Source organism: Physeter macrocephalus, chromosome 2 (genome assembly GCF_002837175.3).
Source record: "Physeter macrocephalus isolate SW-GA chromosome 2, ASM283717v5, whole genome shotgun sequence".
NCBI lineage: Eukaryota > Metazoa > Chordata > Mammalia > Artiodactyla > Physeteridae > Physeter > Physeter macrocephalus.
Genome location: NC_041215.1, coordinates 100,113,069 through 100,134,682, shown reverse-complemented (window position 1 = coordinate 100,134,682; position 21,614 = coordinate 100,113,069). Strand labels below are relative to the sequence as shown.

Below are 21,614 nucleotides of genomic sequence, written 5' to 3'. Positions count from 1 at the left end.
TCATTTAATGGTGCACCCCCAAGTACAATACTGAAGAAAAATATATCATTAAACGTACCCTGTGATGATTCTACCGCCACTTTTCTACTTCTAAACTATATTAAAACGTTTGTTCTTAGAATAAACCATAACATCTTTTTTGCTTTATGTAGCATAAATGCATAATTCACTTCTTTAGTCCATTTATTTTGTTTTCTCTTTAGCCTATGGCAATTTATACATACATTACCTTGTCTCACTTCATCATGACCATTTAATTTGCAAATTAATACTTCCAAAGAAAAGTTTTGTCTTTTTAAATGGTGAAAGAATTGCGAGTGAGTAGAAGACAGGGACTGTTATCACATTTAATATCAAGGCCCTGCTCATCAACACCCTGAAAGTTCATCTCTGATCACTTGGCAACAAGTGTTTTGTAAATGCAAACATGGGAGGTGAAGTCACTTAGTAATGTTGAGTCATGAATGTCATCTAGATTGTCCAAAACAGCTTACCTCATGTTAGCAGTTTTGATCACCAAAGTGAAAACACAGCATTTTAAAATTCTCCCAGAACTCAAGATTATGTTAGTAGATTTCTAGTAGGCAATGATGCCAGTTTAAGAAATACCAGCCTGTAGAATATTGGGCAAGGACCTGATAACCGAGGAGTAGTTCCCGTTTTTTCCCCTTCAGGAAAGACTGGTGACATTTCTGAGGTTAGCTACTGACTTCTTTTTCTTCCTCAGCCTTGATCTGCTTTCTTGACAGTCAATAAACCAATGCCTTCTTTGTTTCTACATGAAATAACTTTATGAAGGACTTCTTAGAAGAAGAGTGGGTATAAGGCCTAAACAGAGCTCAGTTAAGTGAATGGAATAATGTAAATATTTTCATGTCATACTGGAATTGCCCATGGACTGTCTCTCTTCCACTGCACCATGAACTCTTTGAGAAAGGGGCTGTGTCTTACACCCAGTTGGATTCCCAGTATGTGGTACCATGCCCAGCACACAGTAGGCACTCAGAAAATGTTTGCTGAATGAACGCATATTAATATAATAAAGTCCTTAGTGGTGTGATGTACATCAGGTAACATGCTCCTGTGTCTTGTTCCGGAAGCACATGACCCATCACTTGCCATTGTGATAAATTAGCTGGGCCCATAGAGAACTAGTCTCAGCCTGCCTCTGGTATGTTCTGGCCCAAAGAATCAGAGCAGTTGCCTTTACTGCCTCATTAGGTAATATCTGGAAAATGATGAAAAGTTTCCCAATTGGCATGTTTACTCTTGTGTCTTTCCCTTTCCTTACCTCACCCTGTCATCCTTCTGACTCAGGAAGCTATGATCTGTTCCTTATTCACAGGCTATCACAGGATACATACAAGCCATAGTCTGGAGCATGCTATCTTTTTCATCACTCAACCCCTTCTGTGTAGTTCCAGTTGAAGGAGTGGAGGAGAGTGCTCAGCCCGTTTCTTTTCTCGTGTGCGGTTTGCCTCATTCATTGTGGTGATAGACTGAGATAAACTGTGTATTTATTGGAGACAGCTTTTGATTCTTCAAGATCAAAGCATATTGTTACTGACCCTTATAAGAGTACTTCTTTGGTCAAGTTCATTTTTTTCTCCAAGATAACTTTTCTCTAATTTAGCTTTCTTTAAACTAACGTTTACATCTCTTATCAAAAAACCATTTACCAGATAATGGACCTTGGTTTCTGTCATGTGCTTCAGACATATGATTGTAACACTCGAGGAAAAATGTTCTGCTTGATTTGAGACTTCAGACTGAAATAACCTTAAGCAGAGAGGAGAGGCTGGACTTTCTTTCTGAGTAGTTTCTTTATATATATGTCTGCCATTCATCTATATGATATATCTATATCTGTATCTGTATCTATATTGCCAGTAGCTAGCTACTATATATAGTATATATAATATAGCTATAATATAAAATTTCATAATATAAAATTAGATCATATAAAAATTATATAAAACATATAATATTGCTACTGGCAATAAAGGACCAAAAAGAAAAGCTGATAATATCAAAGATTAGGTGCATCATATACTAACAGGTTATGTAAAATGGATCTAGGCAGAAGAAGCCTAGGACTAAACTCTGTTTATCATTCCCAGTAAGCTGTGTGGCTAAGAGCTTATCAGTTGACTTTTCTGTACATTAGGGAATTTTTCATCTCAACAATTAAACCTTGCCTTTCACCTCATTACTTTCAAGCCTGCATGCAATTGAATTAGAATTTGAAATTTGGGAATATAAAATTCATTAGAGCTTTGTGTAAATATCAAATAGGAAAACAAGATGCTCTGTGGAAAAGAACTAAATCTAAATAAATACTTACATTAGAGATTGATATTTTATTTCATAGTATACAGGAATCAGAATATATTGTCATTAGCACTTAGAGTAAAATTGTATACTTGTGTTGGCCCCTATGTTCCTATCAAAGGTAATGCTTTCAGTACCATAGTTTATGTTCTTATTTTTTGTCCTCAGCTTATCAAAACTGATATGAAAAAAAAAATTGATATGGTGTACTTTGAAATGGCATGATGTAAATGAGGGGAAGCAAGCAGGAAAAATTTTACTGAATTTATATTAATACAAAGAATTGAAACTAGCAAAACCATGACGTATCAAACAAACAAAAACTGGTGTTATCACATATAACTATAATAAAATAATGGTCCAGATAACTCACATCGTTGTGTTTGGTATGTGTATGTATATGTACGTTTACACAAGTATACGCACAATCTATTTCACCAACTGTAGTAACTGAAAATGGTTTAGGTTTCAGTTATTTGAGAGGGCCATATGCTTTTATATTGAATATATAATTTATAGATACTACCTGCTTCCAAGTAAGAATGTACTCATTACACATAATGTAGAGGAGTATCCTCAGGAAAATAAATGAATATCCCTACACACTCCCTTTTTGGAGTAAGAGAGAATCAGCCTGAATGGTCCAGACTGTTGCTTAGATTCAAGCCCACAACAAGGCTTTAACTCAAAGCAGAAACTGAGTTTTACTGGTTGGGTGGTGCTGCTACCCACAGTAGTATTTAGGCAGCAAAAGATGAAAGCAATAAAATAATTTTTTTTGGCAGTGTTAGAACTGGGTGATGTTCATGCTCGCGAGGTCCTCCTTGAAGGCAAGGACCACGTTTTTCTTGGATGTGTATTCCTAGGGCACAGTAGCTGCCATGTAATAGTCCCCCCAAAAATGTTGTGACCATTGTTTAAAAAAAAAATGGTGCCTAAAGTACTGAGTTATGTCCCAAAAGTCTACTCCACATATTTGAGCTGTTTCTTTGCTTGAATAGGGAGAAGATCCAATTTATCCGAACTGAAGGGACCCCAGGATTGGTGCGTCTTTCAAGTGATGCTGACCTTGTTATGTTGCTGAGGTACGTAACCGCTTCTTGAAGTGGGAAGTCTTCTATCATCAGGCATCGTGGAGCATTTAGAAAATAACGTGCCAATATTGGCAAGGCTGTATTCTTAAAGACTCGTGGAATACTCACGTTGAAGGTATAAGATGCTGATTTAGTGATAATTCATTTCAGATTTCATTTCTTATCACTGGAGTCAGTTTGATTTTGTTCTCACCCTGCTGGCAGAGGAGGTGGTACTGGAGAACGGAAAGTCTATAGAGGCCGATGAGTAGAATGTCCCATCACAGAATGGAGCAGGAGGTTATACCTGGCTTGCCTTATCAGAGTAGAAGAGAGGTTGTATTTATATTTTCGTCCAAAATTTTTTTCTCGAAAGGTGTTTTGTCTCTGTTTGCTGATTTGACGTTATCTATTTACTTTATGGTTTAGAGAATTTAAGATGGGAAATCAGATAAGAAAGTTGAAATATGGTCACTGGTACTCACTGCCAACTTGATAGACCTTCCTAATACTGACCAATTATATTTTCTTTTCTGATGGTTAGGTGAGCTTTAGTTTTAAACTTTAGAGTAGCTTAGAATGGCAAGTTTTCAAGAGACTTTTTCATTTTTGCTATTATCTCTCAAATGTAGGAGATCCGAGTAAAATAATGCTTTGCTGTACCTGGTGACTGGGGCACCTACTACTATAACCTCCATAGCTTAAAGGGAAGTCATGCTTGGCCATATCAGCAATGTTTTATTTATCTTAAAGTGTTAATAGTCTCATTCATATTATTCATGATAATCTTAACTCTAACCATTTCTACTGCGTGCTCGATAGTTGCCATATTTGTAAAACTAAAGCCAAAAAGTTATTTTCTTTTACTCTGTGGTTGGAGCATAATTCAAAGGGATATAATCACTTTCCATAGTGATTTTCCACACTTCATTTTATCCTGAACAAGATGTATTGGTGGTTGGGCATCACTTCTCGCCCAGGTGGTGACCCTCAACTTGTGGTGTTCTGGCAGTTCTGAAAGCAGGATGTAGCATGCTAGATACTCATGAAGACTCTTGGGCAGTTAATATGGAGTATGATGTTTCTACCATAGTTTGGTTGTTGATAAAGTAGTAACATTTATTACAAAATTCTGGCTGGGATAGGACTCTTTTGATTCATTCTAGAAGTCTGTGTTTTTTTTATTTAAAGAACTCTACTTTGGGAATTAGTAAAAACAAAAATGATTGCAAAACAGAAATCATGATTATTGTTCAACTGTCCTTAGTTAAATAATCTTTAGATGGTATAGTCCTAAATATTTTGAGTTACAGTATAGTTTATAATATTTGTACATTGTTAAACATCACAGTTGGCATGAATTTCTATATGTTACGTGGTTGAATTTTAAAATATTTGAAAACTGATTTATATATAAAGAGCAAGGCTACATTTTTGCCCTTTTGGGAAAATAAGCATGTTTTCTGAAGTTGAGCCTTTGGAGAAGTGTGAGAAATTTACTTACATATAGTAGCTTTATAATTATTACATACAAATGACAAATGATGTTATTTAATTCTAGACTTTTACTTCATTTGGATGAGCAAATAAATAGTTGTATGCTGTGACACAATATATTACATGTGCATGCTTAATAAATAATATTTGATGGTTATTGAAACATTTTGGGAAATTCTCAGCTCTTTATTTTTTATTTTACTTTGGAGTTTGAGTCATTTGAATCAGTAACTATAAACTCAGGCAGTGGACTTGTTGGATATGTAGATGGAGTCTCTGTTTCTGTTTTTATACTTTGTCTATTTCTTTCTTTTTTGTATTTAAAAATATTTATTTTCTTGGGTGAATTTTGTAGTATGTGAATTACATTTTAATAAAAATATTTTTATTAAAGTATAATTGATTTACAATGCTATATTTATTTTAGGTGTACAACATGATTCAATGTTTTTATAGATTATACTCCACTTATAGTTATTATAAAAATATTGGCTATATTTCCTGTGCTGTACGTTATATCCTTGTATCTTTTTAATTTTTACCTATATACATTGTCTATTTCTTAAAAAGGAAAGTCACTCCTGGTACAAATGGACTTGAATATCAGCAAGCTGCAATGTAGAAATGATATAGCTCTAGGAAATTATTCATTTTAAAATAAACCCATGTAAGGTTATTTTCTAATGTAGCTATTACAAAACTCAAGAATTTTAAAATAACTTTATTGTGTTTGTTATTGGTTATTCTATTTCATGTATTCTGTCACTAACTCAACTAATGTAAGAAGTGTGCCTTTAACAGAGCTTATATAGGAAATGATTGATAAATTTGGCTACATTAGGATTCTTAATTTTATGTAATGAAAGACACCACATATAAAGGCATAAAAAAGGCAACAAACTAGAAGAATATATTCACAACACATAAAACAAAGATATCATGAATACATAAAGCATGCCTTTAAATCAATTTGAAAGAAAATAACCCAAAAGAAAAATGGATAAAGAATATAAAAAGGGGCTTCCCTGGTGGCGCAGTGGTTAAGAATCCGCCTGCCAATGCAGGGGACGTGGGTTCGAGCCCTGGTCCGGGAAGATCCCACATGACACAGAGCAACTAAGCCCGTGCGCCACAACTACTGAGCCTGTGCTCTAGAGCCTGTGAGCCACAACGACTGAGCCCACGCACCACAACTACTGAAACGCACGTGCCTAGAGCCTGTGCTCTGCAACAAGAGAAGCAACTGCAATGAGAAGCCCATGCACCGCAACGAAGAGTAGCCCCCGCTCGCCGCAACTAGAGAAAGCCTGCGTGCAGCAACAAAGACCCAACGCAGCCAAAACTAAAAATAAATAAAATAAATAAATTTTTGAAAAAAGAATATAAAAAGGCATTTCAAAGGAATTGAAGCATGAATAGCCAATAAACTCATGGAAAGATGCTAGTAATCATAAAATGCAATTACAAATAATGAGGTACTATTTCATACTATTAAATTTGAAAAAATCAAAAAGTCTGGTAATAAACCAAGTAAGAAGTAGGAACTCCATATTTTCTGGACTCGATGTATTGCAATTTCTACAGCCTCTTTGGAGGACAATTTGACAATATCTTGTACAGTTAAAAAGACATATACACTATGAGTAAGCAACGCTGCTTTTAGCTATCATGGAGCTCAATATCAGAAAAACAAACAATTCAATTAAAAATTGGGCAGAATATCTAAATAGACATTTCACCAAAGAAGACATACAGATGGCCAAGAGGCATATGAAAAGATGCTCAACATCACTAATTATTAGAGAAATACAAATCAGAACTACAATGAGCTATCACCTCACACCAGTCAGAATGGCCATTATCAAAAAATCTAGAAAGAATAAACGCTGGAGAGGATGTGGTGAAAAAGGAACCCTCCTGCACTGTTGGTGAGAATGTAAATTGATACAGCCACTATGGAGAACAGTATGGAGGTTCCTTAAAAAACTAAAAATAGAACTACCATATGACCCAGGAATCCCACTACTGGGCATATACCCTGAGAAAACCATAATTCAAAAAGAGTCATGTACCACAATGTTCATTGCAGCACTGTTTACAATAGCCAGGACATGGAGGCAACCTAAGTGTCCATCAACAGATGAATGGATAAAGAAGATATGGCACATATGTACAATGGAATATTAGCCATAAAAGGAAACGAAACTGAGTTATTTGCAGTGAGGTGTATGGACCTAGAGTCTGTCATACAGAGTGAAATAAGTCAGAAGGAGAAAAACAAATACTGTATGCAAACATATATATATGGAATCTAAAAAAAAAAAACAAAGGTACTGATGAACCTAGTGTCAGGGCAGGAATAAAGACGTAGACATAGAGAATGGACTTAAGGACACGGTAAGGGAGGGGGAAGCTGGGGCAAAGTGAGAATAGCATCAACATCTACCGAATGTAAAATAGTTAACTAGTGGGAAGCAGCAGCATAGCACAGGGAGATCAGCTCAGTGCTTTGCGATGACATAGAGACGTGGGATTAGGAGGGTGGGAGGGAGGCTCAAGAGGGAGGGGATATGGGTATATGTGTATGCATATTACTGATTCACTTTGCTGTACAACAGAAACTGACAGTATTGTGAAACAATTATACTCCAATAAAGATCTATTAAAAAAAAAGACATATACACTATGACTGAGCAGCTCTGCTTTTAGATATATACCATATTTACACTAAGAAACTGTATTACATGTATACAAGGTGATACATACAGGATATTCACTGCACCATTATTGATAAAAAGCACACAGTTGGGAAAAAAGTCAATATTTGTCAAGAAAAGTATGGATAAATAAACTAATACATTAAGAGAATGGAATACTACATAGCAGGTAAAAGTAGTAAACTAGACCCTTATATATCAACACAGATAACAGAAATATATTGTTGAATAAAAAAAGTTCAAGAATTCAATATACTTATAAAGTATTTAAATAATTTTTTAGCAACGCATAAGACAAAACTGTATATTGTTCGTCTGTACATATGTTGCAAAATATCAGACTATGGAAGGATATGTTAAAGTCATGATAGAGGCGCTCAAAAAGGACTTCATATACATAACATGCATACACACAGATATATAGATACATCTATATATAGATATATACACATCCCTAAGTATGCATGTGTGTTTGAAGCAAAAGTAATAGGGTTAACATGTACTAATCCTGGATGATATGTATTGAGTGTTTTTATGTTATTCGCTATCTCTCCTCTGTTAAATTTTTCAAGTAAAAAAATTTCTCTCTTGATAAGAACGATTTCTGCATATTGGTTGTATTTAAAGGAAGTAAGTGTCATGGAGCAAAGGACACAGGTATAGATGTTTGAGGAGAGGGTGCTAATTCCTACTTTTCAATTAATTTAGCTATAAATTTCTAGACCTTTATGGTATCAGCTTTTTTTTTTTTTTTTTTTGTGGTACGCGGGCCTCTCACCGCTGTGGTCTATCCCGTTGCGGAGCACAGGCTCCGGACGCGCAGGCCCAGCGGCCATGGCTCACGGGCCCAGCCGCTCCGCGGCATGCGGGATCCTCCCGGACCGGGGCACGAGCCCGCGTCCCCTGCATTGGCAGGCGGACTCTCAACCACTGCGCCCCCAGGGAAGCCCTATGGTATCAGCTTTTATGTGTCAACCTTTATGTGTCTTGGAATGAAAGTATGAACACACTTTGTGTATTTACTACGGGTCTTCCATAAACATTGTCTCTTGTGTTTGACTCTTGTTCCTAGACGTAAAAACCCAGGCTATTTTCAGATGAACGTGCAAAGTCAAACTCATTTAAAGTAACAAAATAGAAATCATGCTGTCCAAAGTTAGTAGGAAAACAGGCAAATAACCACAGGTTTCACAAAAGATGCAAGAGCCAACTGTTTTTGTCCCACGAATTACCTGCAGGAGAAGGGGGACTGGTGCTTTCTTTGGGACGTGAACTGGACCTCAGATGGAATTGGTCAGAGTGAGAGATCGACTTACTCATTGCGGAAACAAGGCATTTACCCACCTCTTTGGCTAAAGTATGCATTTTATTTCTTGTCTTTCCCCAGTTTATTTGAAGAAGAGATAATGTCATATGTGCCTCCACATGCCTTACTCCATCCCAGTTACTGTCAGTCCCCACGTGGCTCTCCTGTGTCCTCTCCCCAGAACTCGCCAGGTGAGTGCACCTGCTGCATATGCAATTCCTCTGAGGAGTGAGCCCTGAAGTCACATGTTCCGTCCTCATAAAGGACAGTAAGGGAACACTTTGAATACATCTGTACTGTTAGCACAGGTACATAATCTGTGGTACTTCCTGAATCTTAAAACGGGCTTGTTTCCATGGGGATTTATTTTGACAGGAAAATAATGACATTCCAAGATAGGATAAATGTTAGCAGTATGAAATACTCAGATGTAGACTTTACTTTTCGTTATGTTATGTAGTGCCTAATATATCTTGGAAAATATTAGGGCAGAAAATACTATGTTAGCTTTTTGGATTAAAAAAGTTCTAGTTAGGAGATTGATTCAATGCATAATAAAGAGAAATCTCTATTTTCAAGAAATATTATAGAATTAGAATTAGTCAGTTTTTAATGGTCTTGGATAATTTTTTTCCCTTCAGTAGTTACTAATTGCATTAGATAGGAAGACCAGAGATACATGGGCAGGTAGAATATGCTGATAGATGAAATTAACAAAAAATTTTAAGTTTAAATTCTTTATGAAAGGGGTATGGTGTGAATGGAGGGATGAATGGATGAATGAATAAATAGTAGATAGTGCAACTTAGCAAATGAGTTATTTTTTAAGGAAGGTAGTCATGATGTTGACAGAACATCAGCTCTATTTATCCTTATTATAAGCCATATATAGTTCACACTGTAGCAGTTATCAGAATTTAAAACTATTTTAATAGAAATCCAAACTCCGTATGTGTCACTAAAAGCTGCTCTATGTTCTCTGATATATGACACCTGTTTTCATATATGGTTATCATAGTGAAGCTACAGCCTAACTGAATACCGCAAACAGAAAAAGATCTATTAATTTGTTCATTTAATAGAGATTTATTGAGCATCCAGCTATGATCCAAGCCCTAAATTAGACCCTTGTTCTACAAAGATGAATAATACAGTCTCTGCCTTTGAAAATTCACAGTGGGGCAGTAAGTCAACAAGTGACGCCAAAAACTCTGTGTTTAGTCCTATAATGAAGAAATGTGTGGGAACACAGATGTGGGAACAATTCCTCATTCAAGATGGGGGTGGGGTGTTTGGGGAAAGGTGAAGACAACAGGTATAAAGGGAAGCCTTGAAGAATGATGCATAGGATTTTACCAGGTGGGCCAAAGGAACGAGGACATTCTAAGAAGTAGCATGAGCTAAGCCACAGAAGCATGAAAGTAGTTTAGGACAAATTAATAGACACAAATAAAGGCAAGTTCTCAAAGCTCAGGTTGGAAAGATAGGCTAGAGTTGGTTGGCCACTGAAGCATTACTTTGTACTCCATGTGGAGCCACTGAAAATTTACAAACAGGAATATCCTGTTTCATAAAGTTCAGTTTGGTGGCCATGTGGAGGATGTATTAGAAGAAGAGACACTAAAGTTAGAGAAACCATCTGGGAGGCTGTTGCATTAACCCAGGTGACATGATAAGGGCTGGACTAACAGTGATAGAGAAAAGGGAGTTAATTCAAAGGCTATGTTGGATGTAGAGTTCTAGAACTTTAAGTCCAAGTAGGGAAGAGTCAAGGCAAATTCTGAGGTTCTCATCACATAGACTGCTAGACAGATGGTAACACCATTTACCAAGAAAGGAAAAAGGTTAGACTGGAGGGGGGAGGTGAAAGAAGGCTGGTTTGAGACATGTTTTGTTGAAGAATCTTTGGGCCATCCAGCTGGAGATGGAAACCCAAAGACAACTGGAAACAGAGTTGGAGCTCAGGGGAGGTTAGCAGCTAGGAATACAGGTGTGCTGGCGACAGTTGAAGCCCACTGGGTAGACAGAGGGAGTAGGGAGGACAGGTCAGTGAAAAGAAGAGAAAATAGGGGATGGTGACATGAGCAACTCCAATATTTAAGGGAGCGGCTGAGGGTGCAAGTGAAAGTGAGAGAGCCAGTGGATTTTGGAAGAGAATTAGGAAAGTCTTTTCGGGGAAGCCATGTTTCAAGAAGGAAGGAGTGGCCAACAGGGCCAGGTGTTCAAAGGAGTCAAGAAGGATGAGGCCTGAGAAGAGGCCATTAGATTTGAAAATCATGAAGTTATATGTGGCCTTTGCCAAAGCAGTTTCTATGAATTAATAGGTCATGAACTGGAATGTTACCAGTTACAGGATGCTAGGAAATGTAAAGTAGAAAATAGACATGAAAAATATTCTCTTCATGAAATATGGAAGTGAAGCAAAGTAAGGCAGTACTTAGAAGGAGAAGAGGAGTTAAAGAAGGGATTTTAGGATGGGGAAGTTGAGCATGTGTGTGCGGAGGTCAGATAGTGTGGGTGGAAGGAAAGTGGTTTGTTGAATGGGGCGAAGAAGCAGCGGTCAGCACAGCACAGGCCCGTGGAAAGGCAGGACACTGGAGGCAAAAGCACAGGTCAACTTTGGAACAAAGTAGGGACATTTATTTTGATGATACAGGATGAAAAGAAAATAAGTATATGGCTCTACGGTAAGTGTAAAGGTGTAGGGGAAAAATTAATGGAATTCACAGCTGGCCTCGGTCATTTACCAACTGTGTGTGACTTTGGGCAGCTTACTTCCTTTCCTGAATTTGAATTTCTTTCTCCTTAAAATGAGAATGATAGTAATCACCTCCCATGGTTATTTGGAGGAGAATGCCTCACCTGGTACCTAAAACATGTCAAGCATCCAATAAATGTTAGTTTATCCCTTTTTCTCTCTTTCTGGAAATCTGAGAAGTCTAATTTGTCAATATTTGAACCACTAATAACTGATATGTATGAATCTATTTCATATTTGCAGAACTGGTTGCCTAGATATTTAATCATTCTGACTGGCCTTAATCTTAGCTAGAACCTACGAGGGGATTTAAATGGGTTATCCCTTCACCTCATGCTTTATGGCTAAAGGAATGAAGCTCTGTGGAGTATTGCTCCCAGTGAAAGCTCTCTTTTCCAGACCTTTTCTGTTGCCCCTCGTCCTAGAGAAAAAGTAGATCACCGGATTCTGTCCCTTCTGAGCCCTGCAAAGGCATGTGCTCTCGGTGACGGGCTGGACACTTTTGAGACTCTGTGAACATTCTAAATGGTGACTAAGTTTCTTCTTTTCATGTAGCATCACAGATGTACATAAGTAACCCATGGTGGTTATAAATGCATTCTGGAAGCAGATTGAGAGTTAAACGTTTTCCAAAGACATGTCTAACCCAAATATATTTAAATTGCTAGCAGTGTTTGTGGTGGTTTTAATTTTCAGGAAGAATCATCTCCATATTTTTGGCCTACTCTATTTCAGTGGACTTTATTTGATCTTGAAATCGGGATGTACTGCCTGATATCAATGGAAGTAACTATAACTAATTCCACATGAAACAAGGGCAGGACTAGCCTCATTTACCCTGTGGAGGAATCTTCTGTTTCTTTGAGTAAAATAGCCTCTTCTACCAGTACTCCTAAAGTTCTTATGAAAACATTTCTAACAGATTTTTTCAAGTTGTCTGATCCTCCTTCTTGTGACTAGAATTTCATCCCTTTTAGTGGTATGAGAATAATACTGGAAAAATTACGACAATCATAAATTTTAATGATCTTCTTTCAGAACACCCAGGAACCTGCTACACTTTCCATACTTTTCCTCATTCCAAGCCCATTTACATGTCTTTTCAAGTGCAGGAGAGAGAGGGGCTTTGGAAACTTGTACTCGTTGCTTTTTGCAGCTGTTAGAGTGCTCACCTAAAATTTGTCAAAATTTTGGAATGTGAAGGTTTGTTTTTCTAGGACCATTATAATGCCAGTCCCAACCTTAGCTATGCCAGAAGGAAAAGATCTTTCCAATTACCATATGGTTTATTATGCCAAATATAGGAGCCAGAATTTTATTTAAGGACTTTTTGTAGCTGCACATTTCTAGGAATTGAAATGCAAGAACACCTAACTTATCTAATATCGTTGGAGATGTGCTCACTTACGTGAATTTTCCACGTGACCAAAGCTGTGACATTAGACATCTGATAATTTGTTTAACCCACCATTTGCTGAGACTCTTTCATAAATACATTTATACTTCTCCCTGCTTCCCTGTACACAGTGCTTTGAGGATATTTCATAGTTCGGGGGGATCAGCATACGGAGCTGTTATAACTTGACTAGAACTGGACACTGGAAGCCAGTAGAGCACCAGATCACACTCAAGAGAAGGAAAACAGACCAGAGAGCACTGAAGAGCTGTGTGGGTCTTTACTGAAGGCTGTCTTAAGGGCAGTTATTTCTCTCAACACACAGTGCACCTCCTTAAGGACTTTCTTTTCCCCTCTTTTCCTCCAAAGTCTTAGAATCCCAGCTGCTGCTTATCTCATCTGCTCTTTTCGCAAATATTCTCTCTTCCTTCCCTTCCCCTCCCCCTTCCTTTCCTCCTCACTTTCTCTCCCCCCTCCCTCTCCCTCCCTCTCTCCCTCCCTTTCTATCTCTCTGTGTCTCTCTCTCCCTCTTCTCCCTTCCTCCTTCTTTGACTTCCTCCCACCCTCCCTTCCCCCTCTTCCATCCCTCCCCTTTCCCGCAGTCTCTGAAGCAGCTTTATACTTGTTTTTAGAAAAAGTGTTCTATCCCTTCTCTTTGCTAAGCCCCACAGAGATGATCTAGGAACCAAACAGTACAAATGAAGGATGCTCTCTGGGTAAGTGGGGATGGGGCAGTTATGATTCCAGAGACTGGAGGAAAACCAAATACCATCTCTGTCACAATATACAGGTATTTTTATTTTTGTGTTTTTTGTTGCTGTTACTCTCCCTTGCTTCCCACCCCTAGCGCTCTCAGAAGATGCCTGTCACTGGCATGCCCTCCAGCTTTCCCCTTTTAATAAATTGCTTTTAATTTGCCAACATTTGAAAAATCAGGTTGTCAAATAAATAAATGATATGTAAATGGAAGCATCAACAAGGTCAAAACAATGACCTGAGGGCCTTTTATTACTCTTAGAGAATAAAGCAAAAATGCCAGGACTTCCTTGCTTGTGCTTTGTGTCAGCTATTTTTGAGGTTTTGTTTGTTTGTTTGTTTTTTGGTTATTTTCTTAATTTCCATTGTTGATCTGTGTTCCAGAAGATAGAGTTTTCCAGAAATTATTATAATGCTTGATAATTTGTTCTCATTCACTAACAGGGAATTATTGTTTTAAAAATGTCATAGAGTTTATTTGTTTTAGAAAGTGAACAGAAAAGAAATTCTCTTCTGAGCCATCCCAGTACATAGGCCTGGAACCATGCTGAATTAGGCTGAGCTTCATCCCCCTCCATTGCAGACCAAGAGCAAGTCATCAGAGCATTCTGGGTTCTGGGTGGCACACCCAGCATCAAAAAAGACCCAGACTTCTTAGCTGTTTGATGCCAAGATTTTTCTAGTATCACCTAGAAAAGAAATCCTTTGCCTGGTAGAATTCTTTAGTTTGTATGTGATTGTGCAGTTTTTTAACAGTATGTGGAAATAGTGTAACACTATATGGAAGTACTTTAGGCCTGCCTAGCAATGATTTTTAAAAAGTCTAATATCTGTTACTGAAACTTTTTCCTATAAGTAATTAACATAATACTGACTATCCATAAAACCAGCCTTTTATTTGATCACTTCCTATATGTAACATTGACCTTTTTGTATTGACCTTCCTTTTTTAAGACCTTGACCTTCCTTTTTTAAGACCACAAAGACTATGACATTACTCTCTCTATAAGAGAATTATATTCTAGAACTCCACTTATAGTTATGGTTCTTAGTTCTGTGAGCTCAGTCTCCAAGATAATTTTTTATTTCCAAAGTGGAAGTAATATTGTTTCTGCCCTGGATTTTCTTGGCGGTTGCACCTGACTTGCATTAAGAATTTGACAAGGGCCAACAGCATAATTTATTGTAATTTTTAAATCATGAGGTAATGTGTAAATGATTTTTTCATAATAGAACTATTGGCAAAAGAATTTTTGCATTTCACAGTTTCTGTCTCCAGAGTCTCCATAATTGAATTCCTTTACCTAGCGCTTAAAAGGAGTCAGAGCTAATTTTTATTAAGTGTCTGTATTCATATTGATGGAATGCGTCATGGCATTTGCCACATCCTTTTAAGCATCTCAAATTATATAGCAATAGTATATGTGCTGTTTTTCAAAGGTAATCAACTCTTAAAGAATCGGGTTTCTTTTGAGTCCTGAAAGATTTTCGGTCTTTTGTTCCTGTTTTTCCTCTTCCCTATCAATGATCGCGCTCTTGAAAGCTGATTCATTATGGCTGCTTTCTGAGCTGTCTGGGTTTAGTAGTCTGCAGTTACTCAGACTGTAGCAGCAAAAGCTTTATTCTGCCACTCTAACTGGACTTGTGCTGCATGACTCTGTCCCTCAGCCATCCAAGAGAGGCGCCTAGAGTCCATGCAGATCATGTTCCTTCATGTTGCAAACGATACCTTTCAAATACATGGCAAGTATTCCCCCTGTGTTGGTCCCTGGATGATGCCCAGGTGTTTCATTGGTTACCTTTGACCTTCTTGTGGGAGATAATGGTTCTCAGACTTGGCTGCACGTTGGAATCATCTGGAGAGCTGCATGACACACTAATGTCTGGGACTCACCCCCACCGATTCTGATGTCATACGTCCTGGCTGTGGCCTGAACATTGGGATTTTTAAAAGCTCCCTAAGTGACTCTAATGTGCAGTCAAGATTGAGAACCACTGCCTAGGAGTCTTCTGCATCCCAGACCCTTTAAGGTCAAGTTTATTTGTTTCCTTTATGGCATAGCTCTTAGCTCTTTGGGTAAAAGATTCATAACTGTGCCAACAGAACTCTGGACATATTATTCATCAATAGCCCATTTTATTAAATTCCATTCCCCAACCTCAGTACATTTCCCCATGTGTTTAGTATTCACAACTATGCAGATAATAGCAATAACAGCTAACATTTACATGGGGCCGCTTGTGCAGCCGGCACTGCGCGAAGTGCCATACCACACATACACTAACTCATTTAATCCACAAGTGTGGCCCGGATCTCGCACTGGAACTCCAGTACTATATTTTCAAGTGTCTGCAAGGTGTATCCACCTGAACAGCTGTCCTCTCCAGGTTAGTATGTAGAAAGCCTCGTATGCTCCTGTCCACCAACATCATTTCCCACGCTGCTTTAGCATCAGACAGACCTGGCTCAGATCCTAAATCTACTATTCACTGTCATATGACTTCAGTTTCCTTAGTTACAAAGTGGTGATGACAGTAATAATACTAGTGCCTGCTTCTTAGACTTGTGAGGATTTCCCAAGATCCTCTCTGTAAAGTTGAATGGTCCTTAATGCACAGCAGACACAACAGATGACAGCTATTGTTACTGTTTAAAAAGCTTTATATTACCATGAGAGCTTCCTATTCCTCCCCTTCCTTACTTATCTACTCTTACCAATTCTTGTTTCACATTGTAAAATTTCCTCTGAGTCACCATAGTCCAGGCTGGTTCTCATCCCCTCAGGCCTCCATTGCTTCAACTACTCCTAACTAGGTCTTTCCTCCTTCCCGCCCTTAATCCACTCTGAAAATCATTTCTGAAATAAAACACCACTTGTTTGTTATTCCCTTGCTTAAGAACCTACAAAGGCTTCCCACTGCTTGCTGCATCGTTCTCACACTTCTCCGCTAGGTTTTTAAAAAATTCTTCTCATAATTTCATACCAAACTTCTGACCAATTTAATTTCCTTCTTACGTCCTAGCACTCCCCCTCTGCTCTAGGTTAGTGGGGTCTCCTCCGTGTCTTCTGAACATGCAGGCAATGCTTATTCCAGCTCTTGCTGCCCTGCCCCAGTACAGACTATAGTTCTCCCATGTTTATAAGGCCTGGTTCCAATAACATCTCCTCCCTAAAGTCTTTTCCATTTTGATCTCTGCTTATCCTCATTTACTATTACTTTTCTATAACACTGATCTCAAATGCATCCTCTCTGAGTGGCGGTGGCACAGTGGAGAGCACGTGCTTCACCTAATGGGGCAGCTGCCCTCTGTAGCCCCAGGGAAAATGCAAGCCAGTTGTGTTCCCAACTGATTTTCACGAGAAATCAGGATTTTTTTTTTTTCTACTTGAAATCTCCTAATTTTTTTTTTTTTTTTTTTTTTTTTTTTGTGGTACGTGGGCCTCTCACTGTTGTGCCCTCTCCCATTGCGGAGCACAGGCTCCGGACGCACAGGCTCAGCGGCCATAGCTCACGGGCCCAGCCGCTCCGCGGCATGTGGGATCTTCCTGGACCGGGGCACGAACCCGTGTCTCCTGCATCTGCAGGCAGACTCTCAACCACTGCGCCACCAGGGAAGCCCAAAATCTCCTAATTTTTAAATGTTGGCAGTTAATTTAAAATCTTTAGAACACTGTGTGGCAAACAAAATAGATCTATAGGGCTGGGTATAGCCCCAGGGCTATCATTTTGTTCCTTTTGCTTTAGAGTTTGTATACCATCTAGTTTAAGACTTAAATATTCTCTAGTTGTTTGATATGTTCTACTTCTGTCTTCCCATCCAAGATATCCACTCCAGCAACCTGACCTTATCCATTCTGAGCATCTGTTGCTGAACCTAACACAGTATTAGCAAAAAATAATCATCGCTTAGTTTATTCATGCATAAAGATATATTTAAGGAGCTTACATGGTGTGTAATGCACGAGACATCACAATTTTTGTTTTCTGGTTTCTTTTATTGTGTTGTGAAATATTTCTTGGAAATATCCAGTGTTTTTGTCATGGCGCTGATTCCCATACTCATCATCAGTTTTGTATCCCAGCTTGTTGGTTAGTCACAGTGTGACACAAAACCAGATTTCTCTATGGAAAGAGGAACAAACTATGTTGCTTTTACATTTTATTAATGATGCTTGCCATGTAATGACATGTAATGACATGACATCTTTAGATAATCTGTAGATAATTACAGTACTTGGCATATATTAAAAATGCAACAAATCACAGTATTTTTACTCTGCATAACCAGGAGACATGTGCCTTCTGCAATTATGGCTGAATTCTGTTTTCAAATCAAGATTATTCTACCCTGTGGTATGAAATGTAATGTTGTAGGTTTTTCATCAAGTATGGAAGCTCACTATTCTTGCTTTGTGTACCACATACTTTCACACTATAACTTCCTGTCTAATTGCCGTGATATCATCTCAGCCGCAAGCAAAGATATTCCACCCTGAACAGTTACCATTAGACATGAGTAACTGTTTGACTCATATTGATTTGGACTTAAAAGAGGAACATATTTGTCTAACACATGGGCACCATTGTAACTCTTCAAGCAGGATTTGAAGGCCACAAAGAAGACATCTTAAGATCCTGGTTAAGCTCTGTGATAGCCTTCGACTTGGAGAGGTGAAAAGTGCAGGGACCTAAAAGTATTGCCTCCTTTTACTTGTTAACTGTGGTCTCAGCCCCGTGGTAATATTTTTCATGGTGATGTGATGAACATAAGGACATCGCACAAATCCACACCCTTGTCTCTTCGTGGTTTGTTGTAGGTACTCAGCGTGCCAATGCCCGTGCTCCAGCCCCTTACAAGCGAGACTTTGAAGCCAAACTAAGAAACTTTTACAGGAAGTTAGAGACTAAAGGATATGGACAAGGCCCAGGGAAATTAAAGTAAGTCAAAATAATACAAACCCCAGGATTTGTAGATGGTGAAAAGAGGGGATGCAATTTGGAATGTAGGAAATGGATTGATTTGGGATGACCAGCCTTTGTTTTAGTCGGCATAATTATTTTGGCATGTGTAAATTACGGGATCATCTAAAACATAGTTCTTGAATTAAGCACAATTGAACTTAAGGTTTTAAAACAGACAGGAAAGAGACGACCGTGTTTCACATAAAAATAAGGCAAAATTAAAAGCTGATTTATTTTGTTTTCCTGAAAAGTACCTCTTTGTTGACTTATCGCATATTCATTAGCTATAAGGCTGTCACAGTGGCTGGTATTGCACGTCACTGTCTCCTGGGCTGACCTGAGTGTAGGACTTACTGCTCAGCTCTGTTTCCTTCTGTGAAGTAAGCTTAACTTGTCCAACGGAATATGTCATGAATGTTGTTTCTGCCTGTCTTTATCCACCTCCCTTTAAATGGGGAAATTGAAACATCATCATGTTGTTTGGCCTAGAATTATCTGAATTTCCTACTTACCCATACTCCCTTCAGCCCCACCTCCACCCCTGTCTCATGTCCCCACTAGAGATCACTATGCCACTTGAGAGAGGACAGAGGAGGGAGGGTCTGACTGCAGAAGCGCCGGGACCCAGGTGTGTGAGAGAATTGCCCAGCCCAACAGGCACACGGCTCACTGCCCCCCACGCAGGGCTTGCTCATCTGAACTCACAGGTTCCCCTTTCATCACCCTCGAAAACATCAACCCGCCCCAAACACCGTACCTCTCTGAGCTTCACTTATTAAGGTCTTGCTGATCAAGCTTTCATACCTTCAGCCTCCCTATCATCTCTCTTCCACTACTATTTGCGTTAAGGGCAAATTGACACCTGTTTAAGGGGGACTTAAATTGTCATTGTCACAAGTAGATTAATCAACCACCAGTATCATTCATTTGTATCTGTCACTTAGGGAATCTCAAGATTCACTTAATTTTAAAGTTAAACTAAGCACAACAGTAAACTCCACTGCTTTGGGGGACACTGAGAATTTTTTTTTCCTTCTTGTTCTCACTGTTATCTTTCTAGGTACTTAAGAATTGAATTCCTAGGTGCATTCAGGCTTAAAACATTACCTCCTAGGGTTGCTCTTCCTTTCCTAAACAAATGTTTTGTGTGTGTGTGTGTTGTTTTTTAATCATTTTCCTTCTGGGATAAATTGATGTGACCATTCAGAAAGGACTCTTGCATTGGTTTTACAGGTCTTAGGTGGGGTGCTCTATTTACCAATGATTCTCTGGTGTAACTTTTGTTAATGCTATTAAGAGTTACAAAAATAAAAATAAAAAATAAAATAAAATTAAAAAAAAAAAAAAAAAAAAAAAGACCAAAGAGTTACAGACAGATGTGTGCTTTATTGCAGACAGCGATGATAGTAAGTCACTCCACTTTTCCCCTAGTTAATTGTGGTAAGTGGAAATTAAATGGCAAGTGCCCAGTTCTGGAAAGGTAAGGATTAGGAAATAATCTGTGTTTTTCAAATTGTCTTTTTCTGGACAGGTTAATTATCAGAAGAGATCACTTGCTCGAAGATGCCTTTAATCAGATTATGGGCTACTCCAGAAAAGACCTGCAGAGAAATAAGCTGTACGTCACATTTGTTGGGGAGGAAGGGTGAGTAGCACAGAGAAGTGGCCTGTGAAGCACAGGCTGTGGCTGCCGGAGGATGTTTCCCCACGCTGTCCCCTGTGGTTGCCTGAAACAGGAAATCCTTCTGACGGGAAATGCTGTTCTCATACACTTAAACCTTTCAGTTTTTTTTTTTTTTAAAGCTTCCTTTGATTTTTAAATCATTTGACATAGAAATTCTTTGGTAAAAACTCATAACTATAGATCTTTTTTTTTTTTGCGATACGCGGGCCTCTTACTGTTGTGGCCTCTCCCGTCGCGGAGCACAGGCTCCGGACGCGCAGGCTCAGCGGCCGTGGCTCACAGGCCCAGCTCCGCGGCATGTGGGATCTTCCCGGACTGGGTCACGAACCTGTGTCCCCTGCATCAGCAGGCAGACTCTCAACCACTGCGCCACCAGGGAAGCCCTATAGATCATTTTTGAGAGCAGAAACTTAGTTTCGTTTCTTCTCTCTGTAACTCTTTCTCTCAAAGGGAGAACATGTTTGTTTGTTTGTTTGTTTTATTGAAGAATAGTTGATTTACAATGTTGTGTTAATTTCTGCTGTACAGCACAGTGATTCAGTTATATATATATATGTACATTCTTTTTAAAATTCTTAACACAGGCTCCGGACGCGCAGGCTCAGCGGCCGTGGCTCACAGGCCCAGCTCCGCGGCATGTGGGATCTTCCCGGACTGGGTCACGAACCTGTGTCCCCTGCATCAGCAGGCAGACTCTCAACCACTGCGCCACCAGGGAAGCCCTATAGATCATTTTTGAGAGCAGAAACTTAGTTTCGTTTCTTCTCTCTGTAACTCTTTCTCTCAAAGGGAGAACATGTTTGTTTGTTTGTTTGTTTTATTGAAGAATAGTTGATTTACAATGTTGTGTTAATTTCTGCTGTACAGCACAGTGATTCAGTTATATATATATATGTACATTCTTTTTAAAATTCTTAAAATTCTTTTCCATTATGGTTTATCACAGGATATTGAATATAGTTCCCTGTGCTATACAGTAGGATCTTGTTGTTTATTCATCCTCTATATAATAGTTTGCTACTGCTAACCCCAAGCTCCTCCCACTCTATCCCTCCCTCCCCGCCCCCCCGCCCTGGCAACCACAAGTCTGTTCTCTATGTCCGTGGGTCTGTTTCTGTTTTGTAGATAAGT

The 21,614-nt window shown here is 38.7% G+C and overlaps 1 protein-coding gene across 8 annotated transcripts in view; it reads left to right on the top strand.

The window, feature by feature from the left end:
* HECW2 (HECT, C2 and WW domain containing E3 ubiquitin protein ligase 2) overlaps positions 1–21,614 on the top strand; it is a 410,406-nt gene that overhangs the window by 338,533 nt on the left and 50,259 nt on the right. For all 8 annotated transcript variants that reach the window (XM_055089204.1, XM_028480351.2, XM_024115624.2 and 5 more), the window contains 4 exons: positions 3,333–3,416; positions 9,006–9,115; positions 18,655–18,775; positions 20,331–20,444. In XM_055089204.1, coding sequence (XP_054945179.1) covers positions 3,333–3,416; positions 9,006–9,115; positions 18,655–18,775; positions 20,331–20,444 — 429 coding nt within the window. The remainder of the gene's footprint in view (positions 1–3,332; positions 3,417–9,005; positions 9,116–18,654; positions 18,776–20,330; positions 20,445–21,614) is intronic.